Source organism: Neofelis nebulosa, chromosome 9 (assembly GCF_028018385.1).
Source record: "Neofelis nebulosa isolate mNeoNeb1 chromosome 9, mNeoNeb1.pri, whole genome shotgun sequence".
Lineage (NCBI taxonomy): Eukaryota > Metazoa > Chordata > Mammalia > Carnivora > Felidae > Neofelis > Neofelis nebulosa.
In genome coordinates, this window is record NC_080790.1 from 36,646,228 (window position 1) to 36,671,280 (window position 25,053).

A 25,053-nucleotide genomic window follows, 5' to 3' on the forward strand; every position below is an offset into this window, starting at 1 on the left:
ACACTTTGCTTCCTAAAGAAGCTCCACTTACTGTTATTTCTAATACATTTTTTGTCATTAGTAGGTGACAAATTTTATTGATTTTACTGCAAATGATTTTTTTGCATCTATTGAAATGATCTATTTCTTCCTTAACTCGTTAATGTGATAAATAAGCCTCATAAATCTTTTAATGTTAAACTACTCTTGCGTGCTTGAGAAACATTTACTTTTGTTATGCTGCATCGTTGTTTTAATATTTTCCTGAGTTTGGCTTGCTAGTGTTGTTTTAGGGTTTTTGTTTACTTATTGGCCTACTGTTTTCCTTTCTTGTAGTTCCCTGATTTGAATTCATGTCAAGTTTTACTGGTTTCATAAAGCTATTTTGGGAGTAGTTTCTTATTTTGTGGGAGAATTCGATAAGCTATTTGAAAACTATCTGGGCCTGGGGGAATATTTAAACTACTAATTCAATTATAGTTGACCCTTGAACAAAACGGGTTTGAACTACAAAGGGCCACTTACATGCAGACTTTCTTTGATAAACATAATACAGTACTGTAAATGTATTTTCTCTCCCTTATGATTTCCTTTTTTTTTTCCTTTTTTAAAACTTTTTCTTTATTTTTGAGAGAGAGAATGACAGATTGCAAGTACAAGAGTGGCAGAGAGAGGAAGACAGACTCTGAAGTAGGCTCCAGGCTCTGAGCTGTCAACCTAGAGCCAACGCGGGGCTGGAACTCACGGACTGTGAGATCATGACCTGAGCCGAAGTCGGACGCTCAACCAACTGAGCCACCCAGTCGCCCCTCCCTTATGATTTTCTTAATAACATTTTCTTTTCTCTAGTTTACTGTACTATAAGAATATAGTATATAATACATATAACATACAAAATATGTGTTAATTTTTTTTTTTAATTTTTTTTTTTCAACGTTTTTTATTTATTTTTGGGACAGAGAGAGACAGAGCATGAACGGGGGAGGGTCAGAGAGAGGGAGACACAGAATCGGAAACAGGCTCCAGGCTCCGAGCCATCAGCCCAGAGCCTGACGCGGGGCTCGAACTCACGGACCGCGAGATCGTGACCTGGCTGAAGTCGGACGCTTAACCGACTGCGCCACCCAGGCGCCCCACAAAATATGTGTTAATTGATCGTTTTTGTTATTGGTAAAGCTTCCAGACAACAGTAGGCTATGGGGAGTTAAGTTTTGGGTGAGTCAGAAGTTATATGCAGATTTTCGAGTGCACAGGGGTCAGGGTCCCGACCCTCATGTTGTTCCAGCATCAAGTGTAGTTTAATTGTTTTAAGACCATTTAGGCTTCCTCTTCTTGTGTCAGTTTTCATAAATAATATTTTCTAAGAATTTATCCACTTAGATTTGAATTTATTTGTATAAGGTTTTTCATACTGTTCACTGATTATCCTTTTAACTACTGCTAGATCTGTAGTTATGTCCCATTCGTCACTCCTAGAATTAATTTCATGTGCTTTCTCTCTCCTTTTTTGTTGCTTAATCTTACCAGATGGTTGTTTGTTGTTGTTGTTGTTGTTGTTATTTGAAACAACCAACTTTCCTCTTTGTTGATCCTCTCTGTGGTAACTTTGTTTTTTATTTCATTGATCTATGCTCATAAATGTTTTGTTTTCTACTTTTGAGGAGTTTATTGTGCTTTTCAACTTTTGTGCATTTTTTAAATTGTTATTTTTATTTGGAGGAAGATTATTGGTCTCCATAACTAAAATGTGTTGAACTAATTTCCAAGGAAACTATTTATTTTAAAATGTCATTTAGGGGTGTCTGGGTGGCTCAGTAGGTTAAGAATCGAACTCTTGATTTTGGGCATGTCATGATCTCATGATTCATGGGATTGAGCCACCTATCGGGCTCTGTACTGATAGCACAGATCCTGCTTGGGACTCTCTCTCCCTCTCTCTGTGCCCCCCCCAACCCCTGCCCTGCACTCACTCGCACATGTTCTCTCTCTCTTTCTCTCAAAATAAATAAACTTAAAAAGAAAAGAAAATGTCATTTTATCATCCTGATTTAAAACACGGGAAACGGGTGCCTGGGTGGCTCAGTTGATTAAGTGTCCAACTTCAGCTCAGGTCATGATCTCACAGTTCATGAGTTTGAGCCCTGCATCGGGCTCTGTGCTGACAGCTTGGAGCCTGGAGCCTGCTTCAGATTCTGTGTCTCCTTCCTTGTCTGCCCCTCTCCTGCTCACACTCTGTCTCTCTCTCTCTCAAAAAAAAAAAAAATAAAAATAATAAAAATAAATAAAACATGGGAAACACAATAAATAATAGTGTGTGGCACTTTTCATGTCTATTAGCATAAGGTGAAATTAAGAAATATGTAATCTGTCCTTTTTTTTCTTTTTTCTCTCTCCCTTTCTTTCTCCCTCTCTTTCTTTCCTTCCTTCCTTCCTTCCTTCCTTCCTTCCTTCCTTCCTTCCTTCCTTCCTTCCTTCCTTCATACTGGTCGGGTTCCTGTTTTTTCAAACTCTAATCTATCTTAAAGCTTGAAAACATCAGGTCCCATATTCTAGGACTGTTTCACTTAACTTGTTATTAGTTGTAATGTCTCAATTCGTCCTTGCACATTCTGTAAAGCCACTGCATCTTTTTAATATTTCTAGCCCTGAGTGGGCAATGTATAGTACTGTTAGCTCCCCCCCCCCCAATTCTTCAGTTTGAAAATTATCCAACATATAAGGAGTTGAAAGAACAGTACAACTCCCATCGGAATCAGCTCCATTCGTTCAGGAAACTTGTTCCCAAACTGGCAACACATAATCTTCCCTTTCATTTCTTTTCCACATAGCAGAGCAGAGCTCGTTTCCATCATTTTGAAGGCACAGCAGACCCTCACCCATATGCAAATTTATATTCCTAGCAAATTTTCCGAGATAGACTTGAGATGTGCCAAAGGCAGTATTCCACTTGTAAATATTTGGAAAGTTCCAGTCCATTTATTTTTGTCTCGCTTATTAACCTCTAAAACAGTATACATCTCTGTCGCATACATCCAGGTTTTACTGATTCAGTCTGTTTATCTACTTACATCCCCAAACCTTGCTCTGGTTTTTATGTATCTTGAGAAAAGCCTTTATCGTCCAACATGTTTTCAGTGCCCTGGGCACTTCTGTCAGTGTCGGTGATGCAGCAGTGACTGTGGGTTCTCAGCCTTCATGGAACCTACAATCAGATGGCGGTCATATTGACAACTCATGAGAGACGTACCCACGAGCAGGCGGGGGCGTGAAGAAGGATGGGCTGAGGACTTCCTGGTGCCCTGAAATGCCTCCAAGTAGGCAGTCATTTGTGTGGACACTCAGAAGCTACCCATTCATCTGGACTGTGGGAGGAATTAGTCTCCAGAGACTAGGTGAGGGAGGCAGGGCGTGGCTCTGAGAGTGGCTGTAGCTGGTTCTGCAACAGCTCAGTTCTGTCCCCTTGTCCTGATGAATGCTGCCTCTCCCCTCCCCCTGGGACTGCCTCTCCCTCTCTCCCTGGGGCTGCCAGCGGAGCTCTGGCTGCCCTCATCACCCCCATGGATCCTTAGGAGGTGTGGGAGCTGAGGAAGTTGAAGTTCTGCACTATGCTGAAAAGTTTTACCATGTTGTATTATGAACATTTTCAAGTATTGACCAAATTGAAAGACGTGTAGTGAACATTTATAAACCCACCATATAGATTCTACTATTAACATGTTACTGTGCTTGTTATATCACATGTATATCCATGTATCAATTCCTCAGCGCACTTATCAATTCATCTTTTTTTCCCTGATGCATGTCAAACTAAACAGCTGACATCAGCATACTTCTAAATGATTCAGCATGAACATTATTCACTAGAGTTCAAAATTTGGTTACAGTTTTTTTTCTTCCTTTGTAGAGCTTACATACAATGAAATGCACAAATCTTAACTGTGCATTAACTGAATTTTGACAAATGCAGATATATACCTGTATAACTCTTGTTAAGTAATAGGTCACTAGCACCACTCCAGAAAGTTCTCTTATGTCCCTTTTCAGTCATTTCCTGTGACCACCTCCCCAGATGCAGCCACTAATCTGATATTTTTCTACCACAGATTAGTTTATCCTGTTTTAGAATTTTGTATAAGTGGAACCATACAGTATGTATTTTTTGTGGCTGGCTTACTAACATGACATAATGCTTTCTGAGATTCATTCATGTTGTCATGTGTTCTAGCTTGTTCCTTTTTATTGCTGAGTAGTGTTCTATATTACGGATATACTAGGATTTGCTTTCCATTTTCTTATTGATGGAGAGACACATGGGATGTTTTGAATTTTTCATTCTTCTGAGTAGCTCTGCTGTGAATATTCATATGCAAGCCTTTTTGTGAAGATGTGTTTTTATTTCTCTTAGGTAAATAGTAGGAGTGGAATTGCTGGGTCATAGGGTATGTGCTTCTTTAGTTTTATCAGAAACTATGAGAACTTTTTCCAAAGTGGTTTGCCATTCTACACCTCATCAACAAGTATGAGAGTTCCGGTTGCTCCATATCCTTGTCAACGTTTGATGTTGTCAGTATTTTAATTATAGTCATTCTGGTGGACATATAATGCTACCTCGCTGTGGTATTCATTTGCATTTCCTTGATGACTGATGATGTGCCTTCGAATTTAACTTAAATTTAGAGTCATTTTGACCTTCTTATAAAATACAAGGAGGTTGCCTTTAGCGATATCCCTAATTTTAAGGGTCTTCACAGTTTTTTATGCTGGGTGAGTTTCTAAAGCTATGTGATGTGGTTGTGCCTGGCATGTGACTCATGATAGGGCAGGTGGATGAGATCCACATCCTGTAGCACATGTAGTTCACAACCTCAAGTGGATCGTATTCCACAGTAAACATTACAAAAAAGATAGGTTCTAATAACAAAATTCACAGTCTCTAGGCTTCATAGTAAGTCTCTAGAATGACTGAAACATACCTTTCAATACAATGTGAGAGTTCTTTCACTTTTTGTTAAGTAAACTAGGACAGAAGCTCAACTTTCTAATGACCAGATTCAGAATAAGTATTGATACAAGTTAAATTTCCTGATAATTGGCAGGAAAATGACCTCCCATCTTTCCTGTCTACACGGAGGGAAATTATTAATTCAGTGCTTGGCATTCTCAAAAGCACTGTATCAATTGCTTCTTAATGTTTCTCTTATGGCTTCTGATTAAGCAACAACAGCTACTTGTGGGTTTAATTTTAATTAATGAAACTCTAAATTATTTGGGTCTTATGACAACTTATTTTCCAAGAATATGGGGCGAGGGGGCCACAAAGGTGTGGCTAAGTTATGGGAAGACGTAAGTGTGAATTAAGCCCTTCACTGTCTGTCCAAGTTCCAAAAACAGAAGTTTCATGGGGCAGAGGATGGGAGGGTGCAAAATTAGCACAAAAGGCAGAGCCACATGAAAAGCCTGCAGGGCTTTAAGGGAGACAGGTGTTTTGAGTCTCTTTGTGCCAAAGTCTCTTACCTCCCCTGTGCCTCAGTTTCCTCATTGCCAGATGGGGAAGATAGAAATGACTACCTGCTGAAGAGAGTCATTATCTCTGCAGGACACTCTACCCTGCACTTGCCCACAGCCCGCTCACTGACCTCTTGGCCTCCTCTTTCCTCAAATGCAAGTGTTCCCTAAGACAAAACACGAGCCTGAGCATGTTCTGCCCATGTGACCTTGAGCAGGCTGCTGAAACTTGCTGAGCCTCAGTTTCCCAAACTATACATTGAATAATTATAGTATCTGCATCGTAGAAATTTTGAGATTGTTGAATAATTCACAGCGGTAATTAGCACAGGTCCTGATACATTATGTATTTAAGAAATGTTAGCCTTTGGGGGCGCCTGGGTGGCGCAGTCGGTTAAGCGTCCGACTTCAGCCAGGTCACGATCTCGCGGTCCGTGAGTTCGAGCCCCGCGTCAGGCTCTGGGCTGATGGCTCGGAGCCTGGAGCCTGTTTCCGATTCTGTGTCTCCCTCTCTCTCTGCCCCTCCCCCGTTCATGCTGTCTCTCTCTGTCCCAAAAATAAATAAAAAACGTTGGAAAAAAAAATTAAAAAAAAAAGTTTAAAAAAAAAAAAAAAAGAAATGTTAGCCTTTGACAAATACTTTGTGACAGATGTATTTGATGAGCAATATTCACTTGTAATCATTAGAACAAATGCCCAACAATGGTTGAGAAAATTATCATAAACCCAATGGATGCAAATTATATAGTTCTTAATGAAGAAAGACTATATAAAATATTGACTAACTATCTCTAATACAATAGTAAGTGAAAAGAAGCAGGAAGCCAAATTATCTTTACACCATAAGGACAACCACATAGGATAAACTAGAGCCAGGTACCCATCAGAATATTGAGAGAAGCATGAATACGGCGAGTGAGAGAGGTGAAGGGGGCTCAACTGTACTTACACTACTTTTCTATTGGAAAAAAAAATTTATTTTTGACAGAACAAACCCTGTCTGTTTTTCTCAAATTGAATTCTTTGGTGAGGACAAAATAATAATAATGGTCACTGTGTTTTTCCATCAGTTTCTTGGCATTTGATGTGGACACAGTCGGTAATCTCGCCTTTCTGTCGAAAGCAGTGAATTTTCGCGAAAGGGCTCTTCGCCGGAGTTTGGTGGCCAGAATTCATTACAAGGTAAAGATACGTTTTGTGTGTGTGTGTGTGTGTGTGTGTGTGTGTGTGTGTGTGTGTGTTTCTTTTTTTCCTTTTGACATGTGTTTAAGGCATATTCTTGCTGGTGAACTATCTGCTAAATGTAGTAGAGGATAAGTCAGGATAATCAGAAGCTTCTGGAAGTGGCTGGAGTTCCTACAGGGCATTTGTCTGCCCTGAAAGCCCCACTTGCTCTGAGGCCCTGATGCTGCTGTTGAACCCTTTTGTGTTGACTTTTCGAATTCCGCCTGCAAGCCATCATTTGGCTGCCATCGAAGTTGATGACTGGCATAATTTTTAGCCCTTATTGGAATTGAAAAATCATGGTCTCTGTGTTAAATGGACACATTGTTCCCTGGGGGGAAAATGTACATTGGATATATTTAAAAAATAACCATTGGGAGTGCCTGAGTGGCTCAGTCAGCTGAGCGTCCGACTTCAGCTCAGGTCATGATCTCATAGTTCGTGAGTTCGCGCTCTGTGCTGACAGCACAGAATCTGGAGCCCACTTTGAGTTTTGTGTCTCCCTTTCTCTCTGCCCCTCTCCTGCTCATGCTCGCGCGCGCTCTCTCTCTCTCTCTCTCAAAAACAAACATTAAAAATTTTTTAAAAGGGAACAATTTTACTCATTTGGCCTTTCTTAAAATTATTCAAAGACATGCTCTATAGGACATTTAAAAAAATCAAAATTAATAGCTCCAACATAAGGAGGCCAAGATATAAAAGGATTTGTGGTCCCCCTAAATCCAACCAATAAGTAGGTGTTTTTTTAAAACTAGTTACAAAGTTCAGGGGTGCCTGGGTGGTTCAGTCGGTTAAGTGCCTGACTTCGGCTCAGGTCATGATCTCGCCGTTCCCAAGTTAAAGCCCCACGATGGGCTCTGTACTGACAGCACAGAGCCCGCTTCAGATCCTCTGTACCCCTCACTCTCTGCCCCTCCCCCTTCTTGTACTCTGTCTCTCTCAAAAATACCAGAAACATTTAAATTTTTTTTTTCAACATTTTTTATTTATTTTTGGGACAGAGAGAGACAGAGCATGAACGGGGGAGGGGCAGAGAGAGAGGAAGACACAGAATCGGAAACAGGCTCCAGGCTCCGAGCCATCGGCCCAGAGCCTGACGCGGGGCTCGAACTCACGGACCGCGAGATCGTGACCTGGCTGAAGTCGGACGCTTAACCGACTGCGCCACCCAGGCGCCCCAAAAATACCAGAAACATTTAAAAAAATTAAAAAAAAATAGTTGCAAAGTTCAGAATCTAAAAATGTGTTTTGGGGAAAAACATGAATTAAAAAAATTTGACTCACTGGTTCTACAATAGATTGGGTTTATAATATATTTTAAGGTGAGATAGAAGCTAGAGTAAAAACATGCTCAATCTCTTACTTTAATTGCAGAGTAGGCAAAAGACACTGTTTTGTTCTGACTTTGATCATTAAAGGAACCTAGGTTAAGATACGTCTCATTACATTGTAAGTTAATATGAGTACCAAACACAGGATGCCTGTTATCCAAATCGCTACAGAAGACACAGCAAAGATAAATAAACGACCAGAAGCTTGTGTAATCAGAGGCAGAGCAAGGAACAAATTAGAAAGCATGTTCTTAGGGTCCTTAAAGATTCCCCAGCGCTGCTTTTTTTTTTTTTTTTTTTTTTTTTTTTTGCTCTGCCTGCATCATGGCGAGAGGGCTGTTTTAAGAGGGCTCCTTGGTTTGAGAATTTCTCCGGGATTGCTTCTTGAAATCTGCTTCCTGATCATTGTGACATCCCCTTGACTCTTGTCTGATTTGGCTAAGTGCAAGTCCTCTGTCTCTGGCCCCAAAAGATTAACAATCTGGTCTTCAACTGCACTGATCTGGTAATTCCTTGAAAACACCTTTTCCATTACAATATGATCCCTAAATTCAATCCACAAAAAAATCATGGGAGAGGCATCTTCTCATACACTTCCATTATAAAGAGACTTAAATCCCTCCAGCATCCGCCTCTAGATTAGAGCATTAGATTTAAAATGGCCTATAAAATGAATGAGTTTTAGTTCTCCTAATGAAAGCATAGATGCTTAGTTTAGAAATAAATCTAATTATATACATTTTATATAGAAAAATCTAATTATATATGTTGATGTATACTTATATACATCAAAACAAAAATGATTTTTTAAAAAAAATACAGATTGGGCAACAGCAAGATATTTTCAGATGTCTTTCAGAAGGTTGGTGTTTTAGTCTACTTGGGCTGTCATAACAAAACACCACAGATTGGTTGGCTAAACAATAGGAATTTATTTTCTCACAGTTGTGGAGGCTAGAAGTTTAAGGCCAAGGTGTCAGCAGGGTTGGTTTCCTCTGAGGTCTTCCCCATGGCTTCCAAATGGCTGCCCTCTTGATGTCTTTTCACACGATTCTCCCTCTGTGCATGCCCTTCCTGGTGTCTGTTCCTCTTCTAAGCGTATCAGTCAGACTAGACTGGGGCCCCATCCTCATGGCCTCATTTTAACTTAGTCACCTCTTTAAAGACTTTATCTCCAAATAGCATCACATTCTGAGGTGCTGCAGATTGAGACTTTCAAGTATGGATTTTGGAGGAAACATAATTCACCTCATAACCGTTAGTGATGTTGATCTTACAAAAAATGCAAAAGTGTGAAACAGTACACAGCCAAATTGATGATGCTATAACTGTGAACTTTTATGTGCCAAATAAGATATATCTGTGGTAGCCAGCTTCCAACGTACCCCCAAGAATCTTTCCCTCTTGGTATTTACACCCTTGCGTAGTCCTTTCCCATACTGTACCAGAATTGGTCTGTGTGACATACAGCAGAAGTGATAACATGTCCCCTCTGAGATGAGATTATTAAAAAAACAAACATGGTGACTTCCATGTTGGTCACTCTGTTGCTCATTCTTTCTCTCTTTCTTGGATTGCCCACTCTGTGGGAAACCTTGTCTTGAGTTTTAACTGACTTAAGTTTTAACCTGGAGATACATGAAGCCAGAACGGCCCTGCTAAGCAGCTTCTGCATTCCTGACTTCCAGAAACTCTGAATAATGAGCGTTTGTTTTAATCTGTTAAATCTGGGGGCAGTGTGTTACAGAGTAATAGATACCTCACACAGATTTGGGCACCTCAAGCTAGGTGATGATGTAACCCAAACTCAAAATGTGGGTGTGGTCTTGGAACCAGGAGTGAGCTTCGAGAAGAGTCTTAGAGAAGAAGAGCTCAATAGAAGCCTAAAATGCCTTGAAGAAATCGTTCATAGAAGCCGTCTGGGCTTTGATAAAGCTGTGGGTGAGGACTTACAGGAAAGTGAGTAGATATTATTGGAAACTGGAGGAAAGGGGATTCTTGCTATGGAGCGGCAGAACTTAAGCAACACTGTTGTGTCTGTAGTGATACAGAAAGTGGAAAACATACCTCAGCGCCTGAAAGTGTCCACAGGGTCTGCTTTCTTCTGGCTGCTTAGAGTACAACGCCAAAAGACAGAAGCTGAAGGAAACAGTGTTTAACAGGAAGGAACTAAGACTTGCCGTGGTTTTGAAGATTCCCAGGCTCACCATCTTGTAATTTCTTGTGGCTGCCATGACAAAGTACCACAGGGGTGGTTCCTGGCAACTGGTATTCCTTGGCTTGTCTCCGCATCACTCCAATCTCTGCTTCTGTCACCGTGTGGCATTCTTCAGTCTGTGTGTCTATATCCTCTTTTCTTCTTATGGGGACACCGAGTCATATGGACTAAGGCCGACCCTACTCCAAGGATGACCTCATCTTAACTTGCAAAGACCCTATTTCCAAATAAGGTGTCATTCACGGATACTGGGGATTAGTGCTTCAATATATATTTTTGGAAGACCTAATCCTACCCAAAAGAAACATAGAAGATGGCTTCAGAGCAAAGATATAATCCAGAGCACTCTCAGGAATGCACGGTCTAAAGATAAAGCCCAAGATGTAAGTGAAATCCTTTTAAGAACTGAGAAAGATCAAAGATGGGTCTTCAGTAGGGCAAAAGGCCCTCTGAAGAGATTAAGGGTATGCCTCACAGATCTTTTCAGTCCAACTGTAGGCTTCTAGGGTGCTTTTAAAGGCATCCTTCTTTAGCCTTCTCCACACCCCGAAGGCCTATCTCAAAGAGATTTGTGGATATGGATTTTTTTGTGTAATGGACTGAACCCCAAAAAAGATTCACAGAAGATGTATAAAGTTTCTAAGAGAATTATATCAGTCACATTTTTCAGTTTGTGCTGAAAGGTACAGAGATAGCACAAAATGAATAGAGCCTTTGAGCCATGAAACTTCTACAAGCTGAGAGCAGGCTGAGAAAACTACTCAGTCACAAAGATGCGGACCTTTCATGATAATGGAAAGAATGCCTCAGAGGAAGAAAACCAAGGGCTGTGGAGAATAAAAACAGCTGGACATGGGTAGGACTGAATCTTAATTAAAAAAAAAAACAAAAACTTCTGACATTTGATCAGCTGGATTTCAGAATTTCTATGGATCACTGACCCCTTTATTCCTCTCATTTTCTTCCCTTTTGAGCATGAATATGTATAGTGGTTATCCAGTCCTCTCCCACTATTGTATATTGGCCATGTACAGCCAGATACAGATAACTTGTCTCTTTAAAGCCTTCAAATCAGTTTTTAAGAGACTCTTAAAAACTGAGAACAATCTGGGGGTTGATGGGGGGTGGGTGGGAGGGGGGGTGGGTGACGGGTATTGAGGAAGGCACCTGTTGGGATGAGCACTAGATGCTGTATGAAAACCAATTTGACAATAAATTTTATATTTAAAAAAAGCCTTCAAATCAAAAGGAACTGTACTTAAGGAGTGACATCTTAGAAACCTAATCTGTACCCAGGCTAGACTTAGATGATGGGATTCTGGGATTTGAATCACTGCTGTAATGGGATGAGATTTTTGTGGCCCTTGGGAAGGGATGAGGATGGGCTGTGATAGAATCCAAGATGGCCTTCAAGGATCCCTCCCTCCTGCTACTCACATCCTTATACACTGTGCCAGAGCTGGTCTGTGCAACCAATAGAATACAGTAGAAGTAATGGGATGTCCCTTCTGAGATCGTGTTAAAAAGACACCATGGCTTCTGTCTTAGTTTCTTTCTCTCTGTCTCTCCCTCGCTCTGAGGGAAACCACGTCATGAGCAAGAACTTTGGCAAAGAACTGAACCGTCTTGACAAAAGCTATGTGAATGAGCACGGAGGTGCCTCTTCCAGCCATATTCAGATATTCAGAGACGACGGGGACCAGGGCAGTCAACAACTTGACTGGAGCCTCCTGAAGGCCTGAGCCAGAAGCACCCACTCAAGACATGCCCAGATTCCTAAGCCTCAGAAGCCATGTCAGATAACAAAAGTTTCTTTGTTTTAAGATGCTAAATTTGGAGATAATCGGTTGTACAGCAATAGATAACTAATATGGGATCTGCAAGCAAAAATTGTTTAAGAGCTTCGGCACTGATGCACACATTTTTTGAAGCAAAATACAAAAGGAGTTTGTAATGTTTTAATCAATATTTCCACTTAATAAAATGAGACGGCATTCTTTCTTTGTCAATAAGAGCATGATTGTACGATATTCTAATGCTTCTTGGGTTTCAGTTTATATTACAGACGGTGCCACTAGGAACATTCTTAACAGTGTGCAGTTTTTAGGCTTTACATACTGCCACATTGTTCTCCACAAATGTCGAACCAGATTGTACTTCCCCAGCCATGCATTTCTCCACATTCATTTTCCTAACACTTTATTTCTCCAGCTTTCTAACTTTTTTATCGTCAGGATTTGGGAGCCTGTCATCTTCTCTTTGTATTTTTATTTTACTGACACTAGAAACATAGGTCCCCTGCAAAATACCTACTTTTTATTCTGTTTTCGGCATGGTATTTAGATGCTCCCTGGTACTTTACTAAATTTTCAGAGCCATTTTTTACTTATAATTGTTCTCTGCAAGAGAGCAAATTGTTCATGAGTATTGATTTTCTAATTTTGAGAAAAGAAAATTTGCACCCACACGTGTTTTCTGAACATAAAAGAAAATTAGGCACATGGAGTGGCAAGGAAATACAAGGGTTTTCAAATCAGACAAATATATTTTACTGCTTCTGAGCCTCTGCTTCTATATCTATACATTTGGGATAATAAGAGTGGACGTAATACAAACTTGCTGCAAGGATGGAATAAGGTAGAACATGGAAGAAGAAGGAGGAGAAGGAGAAGAACTTTTTAAAAATAATAAACCTTGCCCTCATGTTAATTATCTTAGCTGCTATCATTAACGTAACTATTTTCATGGTCAATTTAAATATTCATTGAGCAGAACAATTTTCTAGGGCTTAAGCATGGGAAGACCACAAATTATTAAGATATGCTTCTGCCTTGGGATAAGTCTGCTAGTTGTAACCCACGAAAATGAAATAACTTAAGTGCTAAATTATGCCAAAGCCTACAAGCTTAGAGGAAAGAATATTGACTTCTATATCTTAGTTTGTATTTTTGATTCAGCTGTTTATTCAGCTAGCTGTATGTTGGCTTGTGTCTACCTACATTAATTTGGTATATCTTGAAATAAAACAATCTGTTCAGTAATTTGAACATCTAACTCACATGGAGCTGGGACAATAGTCTTTGTGCAATGTCCAAAGGTGGGTGATTTCATCTAGAATGCCAAGATCTTGTAAAAACAAGCCTGTGATTTGGTTCAGAATCTTTTAAAGGGGTGAAAATATGAATGGGCTTCAGAAATCGGCTTTTCTTCTTCATTTTTTGTAATGCTCTTTTTATTTTAGAGTTACTTAGCCAGCCTCTTCTCACATTAGATAGCCTATCTGCCTCTTACCCAGAATTAAACTGAAAATAGGGCCAGGAAGTGTCCTTCAGTGTGCTGGTGGCCATAAAGGAAGCACAGCCCCATAGCTTCCCTTAGAAGCCCCCCTTCTCCAATTTTCCAAAGTCATGCTGCAAATCTCGCTCATCAAGACTGCTACATCATTTTCCCGTTAGTGGGAAGAAAAAGTAAACTCGTAAACAATGGCTTGTCGCTTTGAGAATATTCTGTTAAGGACTTATGTCATTGTATGGAGAAAAAGCTATGGGGAAAAATATAGGCCCTCCGTAAACAATATGTTTAACAAATGACTGTTTATTTCCAAATATACATAACAAACACTGGGTGGGTAGAGGGATGTGAATCCAGATCGGGTGATAGTTCTAGTTCACTGGGAGCTGATTCATGTTCCATCTCTTAGCACCTGTAACCTTCTTCTACCACACTGGTAGCGTGTGTAAGAATGACCTGGAAAAGAGTGATTTTACAAATCTGATTCATGGTGCCCTCCACCACACTGCAAGGCCGAGTTAAAGTGAAAAGGGAAGCAGTCTGCCGATGAACATTATGAATCATTCTCAAAATCCAGGGACAGTAAACTAACTTGGAAACAACTACCCTAAGTTATTTTTCCTTATTCAGAGTTTGCGATTTGGATGGAGAAGAATTGGTGAGGAGGCTGGAAATAAGGTTATCAGAGATGTGACTTTCTAGAGCTTTCTGTATATGGTTTTTTACTGTTGTGGTCAGCGCGCCACCTGACTGCGTGTGTGTGTGTGTGTGTGTGTGTGTGTGTGTGTGTGCCTTTAAAACTCTTAATTTAGATCTTGAAAACATAATAAAGCCAGAGTACTTCTGTAAAGACTGTCTTTCTAACAGATGATGCCAGCTATTTTGTTTGTTATAATTTTAGACTGACAGCATCTTCGCTCAGGTCACCAGGTTGGGGTTTGGAATCTTATCTGAGTTCTTGTCTGTGCAAAATGTGTTAGGTACTGTGTTAGGTATTGGATGGCATACACATGGCTGGTGCTGCAGGTAGGGCTGCAATGATGTCCATCGGTCATAGGTCCTCGGGAGCTTTGGTCACCAGGTAGCTGGTAGATCCGGAGAGGATCTTGGAACTGCTATCGTCGACAAGCCCAAAGAGAGGAAAAACTCTGGTGCCGGTTTGTTTGTGCTTCTCTGAGAGTTTGAGGGTCGGGAGAGGGAACAAGAGAGTGACAGCAGCTGGCTTGTGTTTGTTACCTTTTTAAAAGCCAATATAGTGGCCTGAATAGCAGATGTTTTACTAAAAATCTCATAGCACAGAAATGCCAAGAGCTTTGTTCCAGAGACAGATCATCAAAGCTAGGAAACAGGATTAGAAACCAAATTTCCTGAGTTCATACTTTGCATTGATATTGATGCATCTTCTTACTCAAGTTGAATTGAGGAAATGATCAGAAGACCAGGACAGTCTGATGGAGGGGCCTTTGTATCTTCGCAGCATGGGTGCTGCCTATGCAAAGGCCACCTGTGCAGAAGTGTGGCTCCTTCTCTGCTGACCGGTGCTTGAAATTCCTTCAATGGGGAGCATGTGCCCATTTCTCAGTGAGAGATAAGGCTTAAAGTCCTGTAACTCCAGAGAAAGGGAGAGGGTAACTGACTGCCACTTCTCACAGCAAGCCGTACTTGGTGGCTGAGGAAAGGGTAGATGTTGGTCTTGTGAGACCCCAGAGTGGATGGGCAAGAAGATCTGAGGCTGACTGCACCTGCTTCCCCGGTGGATGGTGCTCCCAAGCATTAGCTTGGCACTTTCCCCTTGTTGCTGCTGGTCATAGGAAATGTTTCTGTTCTGTGATGTGTTCCTCTCTCTTACTTTCTTCTCCACCCTGTAGCAGCCCAGTTGCATTTTTCTCTTTTTCCCTCACTTCTGACTTACTCCACCTTTCTCTCATAGAGAGCACCCTAAATTCTCTTCCTAGGGAAACCTACTATGGGGAGCGAATGGAAAAGAAAGAAGGAAGGGGAAGTGAAGAGAAAGGAAAGGAAAAGAAAATTGTATTCCTGATTACTCCCTGGGAGGTGTGGTCATTTCCTTTGGAGTGTGAGAACTAGAAGGGTCCCTCAGGGTGAACTAGTCAAACTCGCTCATTTACAGATAGGCAACCTGAGGATGAAGAAGGCTAGTGTTTTCTTCAAGGTAACACAGTCACCAAGAGCAGAGATTAGACTGATGCTTGATTATGTAGATATCCTGTTGTTCCTCAAACTTTTACCCGTGTCCATCTATGAATCTTCCTGGAAACGACGAATACTATGGTGTATGCCTAGTGGGGAATTTCTGTGTCCCCCATCCCGATTACATTAGTTAATTAGAACCAAGAACTGTCCCTTCTCCTGCAACTACTTATTTATTCAATTAGTTATTATTTATATCAGTGTAGACTCAGCAATATCGTTTCTGTGTTTGGGCTGCAGTCTGATACCATCATTATTTATTTTCTTGCTCAAATTGTTCCAGTTTTGGCTATTGAGAGCTCCTTCTACTTATTCCTTATATCCCTTCGATATGTCACTATTCTCTTTTTTAGTAAGCACTTCCTTATTTTCTGTTGCCACAAAATGTATCATACCTTGAATTTTCCCTGCCAGACATATCATCATTTTCCAAGAAACCCCGCTTCCTTTTATTGGAAAATGGTATTTAAAAACCAACACCTGGTTTCTTGGTGTGCTGATGATTGCTGGGGTGTCACTGCTTCTAGCTGTTCTAAGCTAGGAAATAAATGTATGTTTGCTAACTCACACGTTCTCACAAGACCTATATGTGTGTATAGACCACAAGCTTATGCTGATACCTCTGATTCCAATCCAAAACCACAAGGTTCATTCTAGCCTTCCCTCTTTGCTATTCGTAACTTCTTTCTCTGAGACAGTGAGAAACCTGGATTTCATTGTCTAATATGTGCTTATTTATTTGATCTTCCTTAGTATGCACAGTAAGTAGTTTCAGAATTGCTAACCCATACCTCTGTGAGAAGCGCATTTACTAACTAGAATATCGTATTCTTCTTTTGGCGTATAGTATCGAAACAGAATAGTATTTCCCAATTTACTTTCGTTTCCTTCTCCATATCCTTTAGTGAGATTATGTTATTTGTTTGTTATGTAAGTTCAATTGTTCCTATTTGTTCCTACTTTGGGATCTTCCTGGTTGATTTTACTCCATTCATGGTTTAGCTACGTAAAGCACTACTAAGTCTCCAGGACTTAAAGCTTTTAGAAAGGTATACTCATCCACACTTTTATTTCTTCCCTTTTTCCCCTCTACATACTCCTAGAGGTGTTCTTTTTATTTTTATTTAGTTTTTAGCTTACTTTTCCTTTATTCTTCTCCCCCCAAATACACAAGAACATGTGTATTTTCTTATATTGCTTTCTCTGTTACATGAAGGATAGCATGCCATAGATATTCTTCTAGACTTCCCCCCACCACACCCCCACTTAACAGTAGTATGTCTTGGGAATTACTCTGTATCACTTCATAGAGATCCATCTCATTTTTTCAAATGGCATCAGAATAATATGCTGTGGATGTGCTGTCACCTACTTAACCCTTCTCTAATACATGGGCACTTAATCTTCCTCTCAGTACTTTTCAACTAGAAATAATGCCGCAGTAAATAGCCATATGCATATAAATTTTAGTATTGCTTAATGTGTATCTCCAGGGAAGATGTCTTGAAATTCGACCACTGGGCCCAAAGTAAGTGCATATGTAGTTTGGTTAGATATTGTCAAATTCTGCTTCGGAACAGTTGTACCACTTTGCATTCCTAGCCCCCATCCTCACCACCGGATAATGTTCATTTTTTCACAGTCTCATCAACAGAACCTGTCCTCATGCTTCCCCCAACCCCCAATTTGATAGGTGAGAAATGGTGTCTCTGTTTTGGTCTAACTTATACTTCTTTAGGTATAAGTAAGTGAGGGGCGCCTGGGTGGCTCAGTTGGTTAAGCGTCCGACTTCAGGTCAGGTCATGAGTTCCGTGAGTTCCAGCCCGTGAGTTCCACCCCTGCGTCGGGCTCTGTGTTGACAGCTCAGAGCCTGGAGCCTGCTTCGGATTCTGTGTCTCCCTCTCTCTCTGCCCCTCCCCTGCTCATGCTCTGTCTCTCTCTGTCTCAAAAATAAATAAAACATTAAAAAAATTTTTTTAAAAAGTGTAAGTAAGTGAGTGAACAGTTTTTGTCAGTGTGAGGGCCATTTTAACATATTTTTCATGTATTGTCTATTCATATCATTTTCCCATTTATCCATAGAGCTTTTGGTCTTTTGTCCATCCATCTTTAGGACTACTTTCTGTATTAAAGATCTTAGCCCTTTGTCACATTGCATAATTTTTCTCCCAGTTTGTCACTTGTCTTTTGACCATTTGTGGTGATTTTTGCCATGCAAAAAAAAAATTTTTTTAACTTTTATGTAGTTAAATGTAGTAATATTTGTTTTTATTGTCTCTGAATTGTAACTGACAGTTGGAAAGCCTTTTCCTGCACTTAGGTTAAAGAGGAAGTTATCACACGGAAACCACAATCTTAATGTCATGAGGAGTTCAGCAGATGGAGTCTGGGACTGTCAGAAAGACTGAAAATCAAAGCAAAAAATCCAGAACAAGGAGGGAACCACAGAGAAGGAAACTTCAAAATATGTGTATGAACATTATTCAAATCCTTGACTCATGTATGAAATATCCATGGATGGACAAGACCCCAAAGAACTCAAGGGATTTTTAATCTGGAGGGATTAAAGAGCTGAGCAGAGAATTCAACTGTTGCCTACTACATAGGAAGCAGAATTTGTAATTTGAATCCTGCCAAGTTAGAAGGGTAAGGCAAAGTCAAGGGGCTTTCCAATGAAGTCCTAGGAGGGCCCTACCTTATGTATAAGACTATGTCCCAGGAAAAGAGATTCACCCAAGGACTAAAGGTAAAATTAAAACAGACTAAAGGCAAAACCAAAAATATTCTTTCTGACAAAGCATAAAACAGCCTCCACAAATCCAAGTTTATCTGCTAGTGATCTAACTTAATGCTGGAAAAAAACCTCAACACTCTTTAGAAGAACACAACAGGATCTAGAATGAGATCATTCACATTGTCCAATATACAATAGAATGTTATCAGACATGTGAAGAAATAAGGACATGTAATGCATAATCAAGAGAAAAACCAGTAAACAGAAAAAGACTCCCCAAATGACCCAGGTGTTGAAATTAGGAGAAAAGAGCTTTTGAAAACATACAGTGAATTTATTAAAGAGTGGATGGGATATAATACATTAAAATTTCAGAAGACTTTTGGAAATTCTTAAAAAGAAAGAACTAAATGGGATAAATCTAAAAAAGATAATATTATCAATAAATTAATAATTTATTGGATGAGATTACAGATTAACAACAGATTGGACAGAACAGAGGGAAGAGTCAGTGAACAGACAAATCAATAGAAATAATTTGAACTAAAGCATAGAAATAAAAAAGATTGATAAAATGAACAGAGCCTCAATGACCTGTGGGGCAGGATCACATACTCTAGTATATATGTGATTGGAGTCTTAGAAGAAGATAACAGAGAACAGAACAGAAAAAGTATTAGCCAAATGTTTTCTTTTAAAAGAAAATGACAGCATGCAAATCCAAAAAGCTCAGCAAGGGGCACCTGGGTGGCTCAGTAGGTTAAGCGTCAGACTTTAGCTCAGGTCATGATCTCACAGTTCGTGAGTTCAAGCCCCACACTGGGCTCTGTGGTGACAGCTCAGAACCTGGAGCCTGCTTCAGATTCTGTGTCTCCCTCTCTCTTCCTGCCCCTCCTCTGCTCGCTCGCTCTCAAAAATAAAGATTAAAAATTTTTTTTTAATTCAAAAATGCAGCAAGATTCAAGCAGAGAGGATTAAAAAACAAACAATCACAAAAACGGGAGCATATCAGAGTAAGACCAAAGATGTCTGAAAACCAAAGATAAAGAATAATTTGTAAAAGTAGCCAGAGAGGAAAACACATACGAAAGCAATGATAAGAATGAGGATTGACTTTCATTAAAAACCACAGAGTCAAAAGCCAGTGCAAAAGATCTCTCTAAAGGGCTGCCAAGAGAAAGACAAAATAAAGCTGTCTACCTGGAGTTGTAGATCCAGCAAAGACATATATCAAAAATGAATTGAAGATATTTTCAGGTAAAGGATAGCTGAGAGAACTGTTACCAGGGACCTGTATTCCAAGAAATGCTAAGGAAAGTTCTCCAAGCTGAACAAAGCAAAATTACATGGGAACTCAAATCCAAAGAAAAGAAGAACACTGAAAATGCAAAATGTATAGGTAAATATTAATGGCAATTTTCCTTCTTATCTTAAACTTTTTATAGTTCAGTTGGTCATTTAAAGCAAAAATAATTATAATTATTTAGAGTTTGCAGAGTACATAAAAGTAAAATATATGACAACAATAGCACAAAAGATGGGATGTAGTATACATGGAATTATATTATTATAAGGTTCTTATATTATACATGAGTGTTATTAATTAAAGGCAGACTGTTATAAGTAAATAATACATATTATAATAGAGAAGGTAGACTGAGATAAAAAGAAAACTCTTTAGTTAATCCAGAAGAAGTCATAGAAGGAGGAACAAAAATTAAAGACCCAAAGAGATAGACTACAAGTAGACTTATACCAAACACAATCAATAATTACATTACATGTAAATGGACTGAACATTCCAATGGAAAGGCAAACATCATCACAGAGGGTTAAAAATACAAAAATTCCATCTATATGCCTTAAAGGTAAAGAGAGACAATAAAAGGATATAGCATGCAACTAGAACATAGGAGAGCCTATATTAATATCAGATAAAGCCAACTTTTAAGACAAAAAGTATTACCAAGGATAAAGAGGGTCATTTCATGATGATTTAAAGGTCACTGCATCAAGAAGAGAGAATAGCCTGAAACAGATATGCACCATAACAAAGATTTAAAATACTCGAAGCAGAAATTGACAGAACTCAAAGGAGGGACAGACAAATCTAGTAACTGATGGGACTAGTAGACAGAGATTCAGTATGACTACAATACTGTGAACAGCATTATCATTCAACTTGACCTATTTAGGATATATAGATATTTATTGAAAACTGCACCCAGGATTACAGTGCTACCATAAGATAAGTCTCAGTAATGTCAGTCAATAAACTTTTTAAAAGACTAAAAGATAGAATGTCTTTTCTATCAACAATGGAATTAAATTAGAGATCAATAACAAAATGATGTCTGGAAAGTCTCCCACATTTCTAAATAATCTGTGAATCAAAGAAGGAATCACTATGGGAAATGGAAAGTATTTCAAACCAAATGATAATGAAAACACAACCTACCAAATTTTGTAGGGTGTAGTGAAATTTCCTCACAAGGAAATTTAGAACTTGAAATATTTATCTTAGAAAGTGAAAAAAAAAAGATTTTAAATAAATGCAGGAAGCTTCTACCTTAAGAAGCTAGAAAAGGAAGAGCAAAATAAGTAGAATAAAGGTAACAATAAAGATTAGGAAGAAATTAATAAAGTAGGAAGCAAACTATAGAGAAAATCAAGAAATCTAAGTGTGTTCTTAAAATGATTGATGAAACTGATTGATCCTTAGCAAGACTGATCAAGAGAAAAGGGATAGGGGCGCCTGGGTGGCGCAGTCGGTTAAGCGTCCGACTTCAGCCAGGTCACGATCTCGCGGTCTGTGAGTTCGAGCCCCGCGTCAGGCTCTGGGCTGACGGCTCGGAGCCTGGAGCCTGTTTCCGATTCTGTGTCTCCCTCTCTCTCTGCCCCTCCCCCGTTCATGCTCTGTCTCTCTCTGTCCCAAAAATAAATAAAAAACGTTGAAAAAAAAAAATTTAAAAAAAAAAAAAAAGAGAAAAGGGATAAAGCACTAATAATATTAAGAATGAAAGAGGAGATATTGTAACATACAGGACAGATGTTAAAAACACAAAAAGGGAATATTATGAACAATTTTATGCAAATATATTCAAGAACTTAGAACAAACTCCTGGAAAAATACAACTTTCAAAAGCAAGCAAAAAATGGAAGCTCTAAAAATACCTATTAAATGAATTTAATTTGTAATGGGAACATTCCACAAAGAAAGCCCCAGGTCCAGATGATTCTTCTGTTGAATCTTATCAGAACTTAAAGATAAAAAAAATACCAGCCTTACACAAAACTCTTTCAAAAACCATATGACTGATGATACCAAGAACTAATAAGTACATTACAAAAAAATTATAAATCAATATTCTTTATGAATACAGGTAGAAATGTATAATAAAATATTAATGGCCGAATACAGCAGTATATAAAAGAAAATACATCACCAAGTGATGTTTTTTCCAGGAATGCAAGTTTGAATTAACATTCAAATATGTTTGTGAACGCAAATTGCAATATTGACAAAATAAAGAAGAAAAATTACATGATTATATAGTGCAGAAAAGAATTTTGGCAATATCCAACACAGGTTCATGTTTAAAAAGTCTTAGCAAACTAGGAATAGAAAGTGGTTTCCTCAATTTTGAAAGAGCGTATTTATAATAAACCAATAGTTGGCATCATATCTAATGGAGAAATATTGCACATTTTCCTTACAATAGAGAACAAGGCAAGAAAGTTCATTTTACCACTTCTATTTGACATTACACTGGATATTCTAGTTGGGCAACAAGACAGGAAAAAGAAATAAATGACATAGAGATCGTAAAGGAAGAAATAAGTCTATCTTAATTTGCAGATGAAATAATTGTTTACATGGAAAATATGAGAGAATTTACCAAAAAACAGAAAAACCCAAAATACTACCAGAACTAATAAATCAATAGTTTACAGGGTACAAACTCAATATCCAAAATAAATTTTATTTTTACATAACATCAATAAACAATTGGGAAACAAAATTTAAAAATAAAATTTATGATGTCATTAAAAAAGCATGAATTCTTAGGAATATATTTAACAAAAATTCAAGCAATGCAAGATCTATATCTTGAAAACTTTAATTGTTGCAGAAAGTAGGGGCGGCTGGGTGGCTTAGTTGGTTGAGCGTCCAACATCGGCTCAGGTCATGAGCTCGCAGCTTGTGAGTTCGAGCCCCGCGTCGGGCTCTATGCTGACAGCGCGGAGCCTGGAGCCTGCTTCGGATTCCGTGTCTCCCTCTCTCTCTGCCCCTAACCCACTCCCATTCTGTCTCTGTCTCTCTCAAAACTAAATAAACATTAAAAAATTTTTTTTAAAAGTTGCAGAAAATCATTCAAGAAAGCCTAAATAAATGGAGAAGTATGCCATGTTGTGCCTGGAAGAACTCAATATTGCTATGATGTTCATTCTCCTCAAATGGGTCTATAGATTCAACACCATCTCAATCAAACATCTCAGCCAGAACTTTTGTAGGAACTCACAGGCTGATGTGACAACTCATATGGAAATGTAAATGGCCTAAACTAACCAAAACAACTATGAGAAAGCTGAAGAAATGTGGAAGACTTTGCACTACCTGGTTTCATAATTTCTGTTAATGCTCCAGTAATCCAGACAGTACCAGATTGGCATGAGGATAAACAAACAGACTGGGGCGCCTGGGTGGCTCAGTTGGTTGGATGACCGACTTTGGCTCAGGTCATCATCTCACTCCATGGGTTCGAGCCCCATGTGCTGTCGGGCTCTGTGCTGACCCCTCAGAGCCTGGAGCCTGCTTCGGATTCTGTGTCTCCCTCTCTTTCTGACCCTCCCCGCCTCACATTCTGTCTCTCTCTCTCAAAAATAAATAAACATTAAAAAAATTAAAAAAAAAACAGATTAATGGAACACCATAGAGTCCAGAAATTGACCCACACATATATGTTCATTTGATTTTTGATGAGGGTACAAAGGAAATTAAATAATGCAAAGGTAATTTCTTCAACAAATTGTGCCAGAAACTAGATATCTGAATGGAAACTAGATATCTGAATGGGGAATAAAAGGGACCTTGATTTATTCCCTGCACAACACACAAAAGTTAATTTGAGATTGATGATAGACTCTAAATGTAAACGCAAACCATAAAACTCTCAAAAGGGAAAAACCAAAGAGGATATTTCTGTGGAGTTGGAGTAAACCAAGATTCCTTAGAAAAGAGGTAAGAAGCACTGACCATTATATTAAATATCTTCTGACTGGATTTTTTTTTTTTTTCAAAACCAAGAAAAAAAAAATCGGTCTCCTGAAGATGCCAGTAAAGAAACAAAAAGGCAAACCTTAACCTCGGAGAAATTATTTGCAATGCACGTATCTGGCAAAAGATTTTTATCCAGAATGCGCAAAGAACTGCAACTCAATAATAAAGACACAATCCAAAAAAAATTTTTTTTTTGCACAGAAGACTTGAAAAGGCACTTCACAAGAGGAGATGAAAGGATGGTAATGAGCACATGAAACCTTGCTCAACCATATTAGTCATCGGGGAAATAGAAATTAAAACCACAGTGAAATACCACGACGCCCGTACTGAAATGGTTTGAACTAGAATGACAGATGACACTCGATCCTGGTGACAATGTGGAGCAACGAGAAAATGCATTGCTGTTGGTAGGGTAAAAGGGCAATGACAGAAAACAGTTTGGCATTTCCTTATAAGGTTAAAATACATTCCTACTCTATGACCGGCAACTCCCCCGCGAGGTGTTTACCCGAGAAAAATGAAAGCATGCACAAGAATGTTTATAGCAGCTTTATCAATTCTAGCCCCCAAGTGAGAACAACCCAAATGTCCATCGACGTGAGAACTGGATTAACCAACCAGCTGTGGTATATTCACACAGTGGAATTCTACTCAGCAACAAAAAGGGATAGATTACTGTTACATGCAACAACATGAGAAAATTCATAGACAGTATGTTTAGTGAAAGAAGCCTGACACAAAGGAGTTGATAATATATGACTCCATACATCCAGCGTTCGTTTAATAAGCGGCAAAATTAGTTGATGGCGGTGTGGGGAATCACAGCGTGGGAGAGAAGGGTATTGACTGGGAGGGAGGAACAAACTGGGATACGGGAAATTTATGCGTCTTTATCTGGGTGGTTAATATGGGTATATACACGTGCTGAAAATCATCAAGCTATAAACTTAAGATTTACGAAGGTGGCACATCTGACTGAATGCATTTTGTACTGCAATTAAAACATTTGATGATATAACTTAAACAGCGCCTCGCAGCATTTAAACAGGCTGTTTACATGATAGGCACTTTCTCATCGTTTCACATATGAACGTGGAAACTTAGCAGTTTCTTTTTTTTTTTTTTTTTTTTTTCAACGCTTTTTATTTATTTTTTGGGACAGAGAGAGACAGAGCATGAACGGGGGAGGGGCAGAGAGAGAGGGAGACACAGAATCGGAAACAGGCTCCAGGCTCCGAGCCATCAGCCCAGGGCCTGACGCGGGGCTCGAACTCAC

The 25,053-nt window shown here is 39.1% G+C and overlaps 1 protein-coding gene across 1 annotated transcript in view; it reads left to right on the forward strand.

Annotated features, from left to right (window-relative positions):
- The window catches only part of ACOXL (acyl-CoA oxidase like), a 341,287-nt gene that overhangs the window by 224,536 nt on the left and 91,698 nt on the right, over positions 1-25,053 (forward strand). Inside the window, exon 15 of the mRNA XM_058683275.1 lies at positions 6,555-6,666. Within this exon, the coding sequence (XP_058539258.1) occupies positions 6,555-6,666 (112 nt within the window). The remainder of the gene's footprint in view (positions 1-6,554; positions 6,667-25,053) is intronic.